The sequence below is a fragment of the Suncus etruscus genome, chromosome 17, assembly GCF_024139225.1.
Source record: "Suncus etruscus isolate mSunEtr1 chromosome 17, mSunEtr1.pri.cur, whole genome shotgun sequence".
NCBI classification, from domain to species: domain Eukaryota; kingdom Metazoa; phylum Chordata; class Mammalia; order Eulipotyphla; family Soricidae; genus Suncus; species Suncus etruscus.
The window spans coordinates 22,290,791-22,302,893 of record NC_064864.1 but is presented as its reverse complement, the minus strand read 5'-3'; the positions used below and the strand labels follow the sequence as shown (position 1 = coordinate 22,302,893).

General features: G+C 49.4%; 1 protein-coding gene across 2 annotated transcripts in view; it reads right to left on the bottom strand.

Moving 5' to 3' along the window:
- UBE2L3 (ubiquitin conjugating enzyme E2 L3) overlaps positions 1–11,772 on the bottom strand; it is a 62,484-nt gene extending 50,712 nt beyond the window's left edge. For both annotated transcript variants that reach the window (XM_049790748.1, XM_049790749.1), the window contains exon 1: positions 11,673–11,772. In XM_049790748.1, coding sequence (XP_049646705.1) covers positions 11,673–11,699 — 27 coding nt within the window. In that variant the 5' untranslated portion in view covers positions 11,700–11,772. The remainder of the gene's footprint in view (positions 1–11,672) is intronic.
- Positions 11,773–12,103: the final 331 nt, after the last annotated feature.

Below are 12,103 nucleotides of genomic sequence, written 5' to 3'. Positions count from 1 at the left end.
GCCAAGTATTGCCAAGAATGAACCCAAGTGCAGAGCCAGGAATAACCATGAGCACTTCCAGAAGTTTCCCACATACCAAAAAGCAACAAAAATAGGTTAGGTGCCAGAGAGCTAGAACAGCAGATAGGGCACTTTCTGCCTTTTCACATAGCAGACCAGGTTTGAGCTCCAGCATCCCACATGTTCCCCGAACCTGCCAGGACTGATTCCTGAGTGCAGAGCCAGGAATAACCCCTGAGCACCGCTGGGTGTGCTCCCCCACCCCCACCCCAAAAAAATAAACTCACTGGCTGGCTTCGCAGCCCCTCTCCCCTACAAGAACTGAAATCCATTCCTGAAAAAAAAAAAAAGTTCAAGTTCCACCTCACACTGCTGGAGGGTGGTGCATGCTATTTTCTCCCTCACTGGGCAGAAGAGGAAAAGCTGTTCTTTAGACTGAGTCTTTAAAAGATAAGAAGTAACCTATTGATTGAGAGAAGAGAAAGCGAAACCCATCAATTCACCAAGATTTGGTGCTGGAAAGAGTACAACAGATGGAGTGCTTGCATTGCATGCAGCTGAGTAAGGTTTGATCTCAGGCATCCCATACAGTCCTCCAAGCACTACTACTAGCAGTAAGGAGTTCCTGAGTGCAGAGCCAGGAGTAAACAGGTGTGACTCCAAAATAAACACAAAAATGACCAAATTATGCTGTTAGGAAGACTCCATGTCAAGGGAAGAAAGATAGGCCTGATGAGATCAGACCCAAAGAAACATGCTAAGGAATGTGGACTCTGGGTGTGGGCTAGAACCCAGGCCCTCACATATGCAAAATAACTTCTCTATTGCAGAACTAGATCTTGGATAACAATGTGGACTCTCAACACAGAGTTCCGAGGCCTGAGTGATAATATAGTGGGTAAAGTGTCTTGCACAGGGCCAACCTGGGTTCAATGTCACCCCATATGATCCCCTGAACCCACCAGGAGTGGTCTGAGAGCAGTCAGGAGGAAGTCCTGAGACCTGGCATTCCATGTGGTCCCCCCCAAGCCAGGTGCGATTTCTGAGTGCATAGCCAAGAGTAACCCATGAGCGTCAATGGGTGTGGCCCAAAAACAAAAACAAAAATAAAAAAGATACAGTAGTCCAAGAAAGTTTCAGAACTTATAGCTCAAACTAAAGGGACAACAATGGGGATGGGAAAAAAGAACAGGATCTAAAGCAAAGTTCTGCTAAAAAACGAGAGAAAACGGGGCCAGAGAGATAGCATGGAGGTAGGGCATTTGCCTTACATGCAGAAGGACAGTGGTTCAAATCCCAGCATCTCATATAGTCCTCAAAGCCTGCCAGGAGCGATTTCTGAGTGTAGAGCCACGCCGGATGTGACCCCCACCAAAAAAGAGAGAAAATGGAGAACTGACTGCCGTCACAGTCTTCTTTGAGTGACAAGTAAACCAAAGGACCACAAACTATGGCATGACAGACGTGCAGGGCGCTGCATAAGCTTGGCCTCAAATGCCAACTGTTCCATTCAGAGAAAAACTCTCCAGGTGTTCCAAGTTTCGGCTCATGAGGAAAACCAGAAATGGGGCCGGAGTGATAGTAAAGCAGTAAGGCATTTGCGGCTGACCCAGGAGGAACCGTTTGATCCCCTGACGTACCATATGGTCCCCCAAACCAGGAGGATTTCTGAGTGCACAGCCAAGAGTAACCCCTGAGCATAACTGGGTGTGGCCCAAAAGAAAAAAAGAAAAAGAGGGGCCGGAGAGATAGCACAGTGGTAAGGCATTTGCTTTAGACGCAGAAGGACGGTGGTTCAAATCCCAGCATCCCATATGGTCCCCCGAGCCTGCCAGAGCAATTTCTGAGCATAGAGCCAGGAGTAACCCTTGAGCGCTGCCAGGTGTGACCCAAAAACAAACAAACAAACAAAAACAGAAATATTCCTAAACACTTAATACTTTATAACAGATCAAGAATATTGTCAGGGGCCCGGAGAGATAGCACAGGGGCATTTGCCTTGCAAGCAGCAGATCCAGGACCAAAGGTGGTTGGTTCGAATCCCGGTGTCCCACATGGTCCCCCGTGCCTGCCAAGAACTATTTCTAAGCAGACAGCCAGGAGTAACCCCTGAGCACCACCAGGTGTAGTCCAAAAACCAAAAACGAAAAGAAAAAAGAAAAAAAAAAGAAAAGAAAAGAAAAGAAAAGAAAAGAAAAGAAAAGGAAGGAAGGAAGGAAGGAAGGAAGGAAGGAAGGAAGGAAGGAAGGAAGGAAGGAAGGAAGGAAGGAAGGAAGGAGAGAGAGAGAGAGAGAGAGAGAGAGAAAGAAAGAAAGAAAGAAAGAAAGAAAGAAAGAAAGAAAGAAAGAAAGAAAGAAAGAAAGAAAGAAAGAAAGAAAGAAAGAAAGAAAGAAAGAAAGAAAGAAAGAAAACTGGGCTTTTGCCTTGCACATAGCTGGCCCAGGATGCCAGGATGAACCTGGGTTTGATCCCCAGCATCCCATATGATCCCCCAAGCCTGCACTGAGCACAGAGTCAGGAGTAACCCCTGAGCACAACCAGGTGTGGCCCAGAACCCCCCCAAAAAAGAAGGGGAGGGAAAGAGAGGGGGAGGAGAGGAGGGGCAAGGTGGGAGAGGGAAGAAAAAGGAAAGGAAGATCTGCTGATAGATGGTTCAAAAACTTTATTTATTAATTGATTAATTGAATGATTGGCTGTTGGGCCACACCCAGTGGCACTCAGGGGTTACTCCTAGCTCTGCACTAAAAAATCACCCCTGGCAGGCTGGGGGGACTATATGGGTGCTCGGAAATCGAACTGGGTTCCTCCCGGGTCAGCCAAAGATAGATGATTTAATAGGCTGAAACTTCAATCCTGGAGGCGCAATCCTGGGACAACTCTCTGAGCACAGTGCCCAAAGTAGCCTCCAGCAATCAAGTGCCCTCCCCCCAAAAGAAAGAAAAACTAAAGGCTATGAGAAAAACAGCAGAATGAGGCTGGAGTAAGAGGACGTTGTCTTGCCCATAACAGGGACTAGTCCCTATATAAAGTAAAGTAAAAATGACAAAATTGGGGCCAGATGGTATAGTAGGCAAGGCACTTGTCTCACAATTGGCTGACTGTGGTTCAATTTTCAGCATTGCATAGTGTCACTACTGAACAGAGCCAGAAGCCCTAAGCACTGCCAGATGTGACTCCCAAACAATGAAAAATTCCAAGAGTCAGGGAGGTACTTCAGTGGTAAAGCACAGCCTTGAATGCATGAAGTTATGGGTTCAATCCCCAGCACCATACAAAAAGAGAAAAGGTCTCCAATGTTGTAATAACCAATTCCACTATTTCCCAGGGCCTGTCCAAATTGTCCTTTAATAGAAACATTTACAAAGAATACCATCAAGGGAGGCTAAAACAGTTACAATTTACTAGGAGAAATGACCTGAATTCACTGAGAAATGATTTTAAGATTAAAAAGGCAATACCTCTCAGTGAATTCAGGTCATTTGTATAACTCTTCTCATCTTCTAACACATCTAACACACCTACCAAACACACGCACACAGTGCTCTATCATATTATTGGCTCAACTTCAGGAAACAAAAACATGTATTGGAGAACAAACTAGTTCAATGCTAAGTACAAAGAATTCCAGAGAATGAAATGTTATTTAACAATGACTCCTACTCACTCACATGTGATTATGGACTGAAAGTACACCAATATGGAGTTCTGCATGAACAAGATTTATTTAAATAGCATTAAAAGGGTGTCGCAAGTCCCAGGTCTAGGGGCTAGAAAGTATAAAGATTAGACATCTGGCTGACCCTGATTCCATTTAGGGTACTGTATAAGGCATCCCTACACTGCTGAGGGTCACTCCTGAGCAGTCAGGAAAACCCTCCAAGTACCACTGGGTGTAACCCCCAAAACTTCAATTACTTATCACAACAGTTACAACATAGTACCTATTAAATTGTAACCCCTCTCCTAAATTTAGGGGTTCTTTTTCTTTTATTTATTTACTTATTTTTTGTTGCTATTTTTGGGCCACACTCAAGAGGTGTTCAGGGCTTACTCCAGGCAAGGCTCAGGGACCATATGGCACACTATGAGCCTGCATCAGCTGCAAGGCAAGCCTCCTCTCACTGTACTATCACTCCATCGCCTTAAATCTAGAAAATTTTGCAAGGACAAAAATTTTAGAAAGCGGAAGAAGACCTTCTACAGGAAGAGCTGAGAAGAAATTATCAGACAACAAAGTTTCTTTTACGGTTTCACTTTTGTAGCAGACTTTAAAAATGCAGCTGACAGGGGCCGGAGAGATAACATGGGGGTAGGGCGGTTGCCTTTCATGCGGAAGGATGGTCATTCGAATCCCGGCATCCCATATGGTTCCCTGAGCCTGCAAGGATCAATTTCTGAAAGTAGAGCCAGGAGTAACCCTTAAGCACTGCCGGGTGTGACCCAAAAACCAAAAAAAAAAAAAAAAAAAAAATTTAAAATAAGTGCTGACTTGAGAATTTGTAGCAGCGGGTAGGGCATTTACCTTGCACACAGCTGACCTAGTTCAATCCCCAGCATCTCTCTTGTTTCCCTCAAGCCTGCCAGGGGAAATTCCTGAATGCAGAGCCAGAAATAATCCCTGAGGATCACCAGGTGTGGCACAAAAATAAATAAAGTAAATAAGCGAAGAGATAGAACAGCAGTAAGGCGTTTGCCTTGCATATGGCCAATCCAGGACAGACTGGTTTCAATTCCCGGCACCCAACAAGTTCCTCAGCCTGCCAGGAGTGATTTCTGAGCATAGAGTCAGGAGTAACCCCTGAGTGCCACCGGGTGTGACCCAAAAAGCAAAAGACCCAAAAACCAAAAAAAAATTAACTATGTCTAAAAAACCTCTCAGCTACGTATATTTAAATCACCCTATTTTGAATAATGTGTTTTATTTCTTCCTTTATTTTATTTTTTTTGTTTGTTTTTTTTTGTTTTGGGGCCACACCCGGCAGTGCTCAGGGGTTACTCCTGACCGTCTGCTCAAAAATAGCTCCTGGCGGCCCAGAGAGATAGCACAGCGGTGTTTGCCTTGCAAGCAGCCAATCCAGGACCAAAGGTGGTTGGTTCGAATCCCAGTGTCCCATATGGTTCCCCCCCCCGCCCCCCCCCCCCTCCGTGCCTGCCAGGAGTTATTTCTGAGCAGACAGCCAGGAGTAACCCCTGAGCACCGCCGGGTATGGCCCAAAAACCAAAAAAAAAAAAAAAAAAAATAGCTCCTGGCAGGCACGGGGGACCATATGGGACACCGGGATTCGAACCAACCACCTTTGGTCCTGGATCGGCTGCTTGCAAGGCAAACGCCGCTGTGCTTTATTTCTTCTACAGACACTTCAATGTTACAATATTTTTTCTAGTCTCAGAAATTATTTTCTGAAAAAAAATCTAAAGTTCTTTCAAATATACTTACTCTGTTATTTATCATTTTATCTGTTATCACTGTTATTATTTACACTTTTCACCATCAAAAATCACTTAGGGGGCTGGAGAGACAGTACAACAGGTACTATTGCCTTGTACATAGCTGATGAGGCTTTGGTCTGCAACACACCATATAGTCCCCCAAGATGACCAAGAGTGATTCCTGAGAGCTGAGTTTATAGTAAACTCTGAACACAACTAGGTGTGACCCCCCCCCAAAAAAAAAGCACCCAAAATTTGGGACTGAATAGTAAGTACAATTGGGTAGGGCATTTGCCTTGCATGTGGTTAACCTGGGTTGATCCCTGGCACTCCATATGACTCGAGCTGGCCAAGATGATCCCAGAGAATTGTCTAGCACAACCCAAATTCAATCCCAGGCACAACATATGGTCCCTGGAGCACCTCTAAGAGTAATTCCTGATTGCAGAGCCCTGAGCATCACTGGGTATAGCCCAAAACTGGGGGGCAAAAAAAAAAAAAAAACCAACATTTTTTTTTTATTTAGGGCTGGAGAATAGGTAAGGTGTTTGCCTTGCATTGTGAGATACCAATTCAATTCCCAAGCACGCACCCCATATGGTATCCAGAGCCCTGTCGAAAACAATCCCCAAGCACTGAGCCAGGAGATCCCTGAACACCAGAATAATACAAACAAAAATTGGGACGGGAGCAGTGGCACAAGAAGTAAGGCGTCTGCCTTGCCAGCTCTAGCCTAGGACGAAATGTGGTTTGATCCCCCGGCATCCCATGTACTCCCCCACGCCAGAAGCAATTTCTGAGCGCATAGCCAGGAGTAACCCCTGAGCATCATCGAGTGTGGCCCAAAAATACCAAAAAAAAAAAAAAAAAAATCATTCCTGGGGCTGGAAGGACAGTCACACAAGCCAAGCCAGGTTCAGTCCCTGGTATCCCATATGGGTCCCTGAGCCTGCCAGCAGTAATTTCTGAGTACAGAGCAAGAGTAGTAACCCCTGAATGCACTGGGTGTGGCCCAAAAACAAAATAAAAAATCATTCTTGGGGCTGGAGCCATAACACAGTGAGTAGGGCACTTGCCTTGCACACAGACGATCTAGGTTCAATCCCCAGCATCCCATATAGACTCTCAAGCCTGCTGAGAGGGTTTTTGTTTTTGGTTTTTGGTTTTTGGGCTACACCCTGTGACACTCAGGGGTCACTCCTGGCTATGCACTCAGAAATCGCTCCTGGCTCGGGGGACCATATGGGATGCCAGAGGATCGAACCGTGGTCCGTCCTAGGTTAGTGCTTGCAAGGCAGGCGCCTTACTGCTAGCGCTAACACTCTGACCCCTGCCAAGAGTATTTCTTTTTTTTTTTTTTTTTTGGTTTTTGGGCCACACCCGTTTGACGCTCAGGGGTTACTCCTGGCTATGTGCTCAGAAATCGCCCCTGGCTTGGGGGGACCATATGGGACGCCGGGGGATCGAACCTCGGTCCTTCCTTGGCTAGCGCTTGCAAGGCAGACACCTTACCTCCAGCGCCACCTACCCGGCCCCTGCCAAGAGTATTTCTGAGTGCAGATCCAGGAGTAACCCCTGAGCAGCACCATTGGTGTGGCCCAAAAATTTAAAAAAAAAAAAAAAAAATCAGAGCCAGAGAGATAGCACAGCAGTAGGGCATTTACTTTGCACACAGCCGACCCAAGAGGGATGGTGGGAAGGTGGTTTGAATCCCAGTATCCCATATGGCCTCCCTCCCCCACAGCCAGCCATGAGTGATTTCTGAGTGCAGAGGCTGCGCCAATGCTCTGGCCTCACCAGGCGCAATTCTTTTTTTTTTTTTTTTTTTTTTTTTTTGAGGCCACATCCGTTTGATGCTCAGGGTTACTCCTGGCTAAGCACTCAAAAATTGCCCCTGGCTTGGGGGGACCATATGGGACGCTGGGGGATCAAACCACGGTCCTTCCTTGGCTAGCGCTTGCAAGGCAGACACCTTACCTCTAGCACCACCTCACTGGCCCCACCAGGCGTAATTCTTAAGTGCACAGCCAGAAATAACCCCTGAGAATCACCAGCTGTGGTGCCCCCCCCCAAAAAAAAAGGAAGAGCTGGAGAGACAGTACAGCAGATTAGATAATGTCTGACACAAGGTTAGATTCCCCTGCACCATAATATAAAATCCTTTATCTCCATTAGGGATCCCTGAGCACAGTTAGGATTAAGCATTGGGCACAATGGTCAAAAGAGAAAAGAGTAAATACTTGTGCAAATGATCTAGCACAACATTTTGTTAATGTGACATTTTTTTTCCTAAGCTCCAAGTTGGTTTCTTTTTTAATAATGGGGGTGGGACCTGAGCTATAGCACAGTAGAAGAGCATCTGCCTTGTATGTGGCCAGACCTAGAAATGACGTGGGTTCAATTTCCAGAATCCCCACCTGAGCCTGTCAAAAGTGTTCTCTTTCTTTTTTTTAGGGGGGGAGGGTGGGGTCACACCTGGTGGTGCTCAGAAGTCACTGCTGGCAGGCTCAGGGAACCAATGGATGCCGGGATTCGAACCAGGGTCTGTCCTGTGTTGGCTATGTGCAAGGCAAATGCCTTACCACTGTGCTATTGCTCCAGCCCCGTGAGTGATTTCTGAGCACAGAACCAGGAGTAACCCCTGAGTGTTGCTGGGTGTGGCCCAAATACCTAAAATAATAAATAAATGTTTAATAAATAGATAATGGGGAATGGAGCAATAGTAGAGAGGGAAGGGCATTTGCCCTGCACAAAGCCGACCCAGTTAAGATCCCCAGAATCCCAGAGCCTGCTAGGAGTAACCCCTGAGCACAGTGGAGTGCAGACAGAAAAGCAAAAACAAACAAATATATATAAAGCCACATCAAGTCCTCTGTGAACCTGAAAACCCAAAAATAGGCAAACTGGGCTAGACTAGGGGCTATCTGAATAAATTAGGTCAAGATTCCTGTCCTTGGACCCAGAGAGATAATATAGGGGGGAAGGAGTTTGCCTAGCATGCAGATCACCCAGATTTCATACAGACACCTGCCAAAGTAAAACAGGGGTGAAAGGGTCTCGAGCAGGGGCGCAACAAGGATTAAGACAAGACAGACAAATATAAGAGACAAGCCTGGGGTCAGGGGCCAGCTCTGGTCAGAGGGGCTTCCAACCTCATGGACTGAGAAGTGGACTGTCCGGGAAGTATGATATTTATTTTCAGTGCTAATCAACATGGGAGTAGGTAACCCACAAAAGTACCTATCAAATGCTAATCAAGCCCGATGTGTCTTTACATCTCAAAAGGTGTGTGTGAAGGAAAAGGAAGCTAGGACAGAGTCTCTGTGGATTGCAGGTAATTCAAATTAAAGAGCCCTTAAATCATCTCTTTCCACCACTCTCTAGATAAACTTAATTTATTTCTTGGATGTCTACATATGCAATAGATCCCCAGCACTACAGGGTCTTCAAAAAACAGCAGTGATCCTGAGCACTGTGCCAAGAGAAAGCCCAGGAGCACTGCTGAGAGTGCTCAACAACCAAAACAAAGTTCTTGCTACTAAGGAACAATGTTCTAACTTGGTGGCAAAGGCAGTCTATCGCAACTCAGACTATGATTAGTGTGCATAGAGAAACCAAAGGCTGTGGTCACAGCAGGAGGAAACAACTCATTATAAAGGGGGATGGGAAGCAGCAGCAAAGAGCAGTAGTTACTCGAGTTGAACCTGACTTCACAGGAAGGGAGATGAGTCAGGGGAAGGCAGTCTCAGGCCAGAGAACGAGCCAGAGGAGGCTTTGGGGCTGGAGCTGTGTTTGAGCCCAGTTCATGCCCTCTAAAAAAAGCAGTACAAGCTACCAAGATCCTCTGCACTCTGTTTAACATCTACAAAATGGGAATAACAGTATCCTCCTAGCGACAATGAAACATGATCACATATATGATGGATACCAAGCTACAAGGAAATCAGTGAAAAAGTAAAACTAGGGTCAGACAAGATACTATAGAGGATAGGTGCACGTCCCTTGCACCCCATTCGGTCCCCCACACAGCCCCACCAGAAGTGATCCCTGATTGCAGAGCTAGAAGCCCTGGGCATGAAAGGGAAGAAGGGAGGAAAGGAGGGAGGGAGGGAGAAGGGAAGGAAGGAGAAAGGAAGGGAAGGAAGGAGAAAGGAAGGGAAGGAAGGAAGGAAGGAAGGAAGGAAGGAAGGAAGGAAGGAAGGAAGGAAGGAAGGAAGGAAGGAAGGAAGGAAGGAAGAGAAGGGAAGAAAGGAGAGAGAGAAGAAAGGAAGGAAGGAGGGAGGGAGGGAGAGAGGGAAGGCAAGTGAGTTACAGTGATTTAGGGTGAGAAAGTGAGGGGCTAAAGTGAAACTGAGCTGATAATTTTCTGCGTGCCAAAGGAAAGTCCTGTTTTGCCGAGCCTTAAGTTAGGAATTAACCGCTAAAAACCAGACCATGGGACCTTCTAATAAGAGAGCAAAAGGATGAAATACTCCCTTTAGGAAAATAAAGAGCTGCTTTGTCCCTGCAGGGGAGTCAGAGACACGAAGACCGGTCGGAAGCAACCTACGGAGTCAGTCAAAGGTGGGGGAGTGGGAGAGTCAAATAATTCAAAAAAGGGGGGGTCCACACCTCAATCTTTCTCCAAGGTTTCACAAATGACTGCACGGTGGAGCAGTAAGAGAACTATGCCCCCTGATCCCCAAGTAAAAGAGCACCTGGGGTGGGAGTGGGGTATGCTAGACCAACAACAGAGTCCTCAATTTATTTCTCTTCTCCGTAGAACGCCGGTCCCTAAAGTCAAAAGTCGCTGCCTACCCTACCCAAATGCACCCCCCCCACTGTGCCGGGGCACAGTGCCCGGACTGCAAACTCAACGACCCCGTGCGTTCTATTTGCCGGCCCCACGAACAATCAATCCAAGTCCCGCTCCTGGGGTGCTCTGCAGCGCCCCGCAGTGAACGAACTCCGGGAGGGATGGGGGGGGCCTCCTTCCTGCCGCGCCTCGGCCTGCAAACAGGCCACCAAACGAAAGCAGGCGAGGTGGGGGCCCAATCTAGGCCCCTGAGGCCCAGCTGGGTCAGCATTCAGCGCTCCCCTCTTTGCGGGTGAGGGCTCGATGAGAGAAGCATCCCGCAAAGTCTAGACTACCAGTAGTACCTAGTTCATGATGCCATCGAGTCGGGCCTTCTTTGGGAGTGCCAACCCCTGAAGCCAAACCTCCCCTAAGGCCCGCTCCCCCAAAAAAGCGACACCGAGCAGGATGACTAAGGAAGCGGTGGCACTTAGGTTGACATTATTAACACTTTTTTTTTTTATTTTTGGTTTTTGGGTCACACCCGCCAGCGCTTAGGGGTTCCCTCCTGGCTTCTCCACTCAGTGAGAAATCGCCCCTGGCCGGCTCGAAGGGGCATAATATGGCATGCCAGAATTCGAACCACCCTCCTTTTTTTTGCATGCAAGGCAAACGCCTCCATGCTACCTTCGTGCTCTCTCTCCATCCCCAGCGGTGGCCCTTAGAAAAGGGGACACACGAGCCACCATCGGGCCTCGTCGGGCCGGGCTGGGAGGGACCCCAGCATGCCTTTTCCAAACCTCAGAGCAAGTCCTCGCTGGAGACTCTGCAGTGCCATGCCAGGGGCGAGGCCAGGCGACAGTTTGCTGGGCCTGGTGCAAAGCGCCAACGGCCCAAGGAGAGGAGACAAACCTTCCTCCCTTGAGTGGCCCGGCCTTCTCCTTCCTCCCTTGCATCCTTCCTTCCTTCCAGGACCCAACCGAGCCTTCCCGAACCGAGGGGAAGCTCTGCGAGGCGGCCCAGGGCGGGGCAGCCCGGCTCGGCTCGTCTGCTCTCGACCAGGCGGCGCGGGATCCAACCCGGGCCTCCTCCGGGCTGGGCCTTTCTCTTCCTCGGGGCCCGCTTGAGGGGCCTCCAGCTGCACCCCGAGCCCCCTCCATAAAGCAGGCTCCTGCACACCAGCCGGGGAAAGCCCTAGGCGGATTTGGGGGCGCGGGGGTCCGTGGAGACGCCCCGAACCCGGGGCCCCCTACTTTGGCCTGGCCCACCCTGCCCCAGGCTTGCGGCCTAGGCGGTCGTGCGAGCTTCCCCCGAGGCCCGCCCGAGCTCGGCGGGGCCACGCGGAGTGAGAGATCGCGGGGGGAGCGGCGCCCCGAGACGCCCTGGCTCTCCGCGGAGGGGTCCCCGGGCCCCCGACGCCGCCCCCCGCCCGCCCGGCCGGCCGGCGCCGTCGGAGAATGGCTTTTACCTTCATCAGCCTCCTGCTGGCCGCCATCTTGGGTCTGGTGCTGCTGCTTGCCCACAATGCATCGCGGCCGGCCGGGCGGCTGCAGCCCCCGCACTTCCGGGCGCGGGGAGGGGGCGGGGCCTGGCGGGGAGGGGCACGCCCGACGTGCCCTGCATGCTACGTGCTGCGTGCTACGTGCTACGTGCGGCCTTCGGCGTGTGTTCGGCGCGGCGCTCTAAGGGGGGGTGGACAGGGGGAAGCCGGTGGGTACTGAGCATGCGCACTGGCTGAGCACTTGGCCTTCTTGGGTGGGGGGAGGCGGATGGGTAGCACGGAGGGCAAGGCGCTTGCTTGGCCTTGCTTGCACCTGTGCGACCCGGGTTCGATTCCCCAGCATCCCATTTTGCTCCCCAGTCCTTCCTGAGACGGGTTGGGGTGATTTCTAGGCGCAG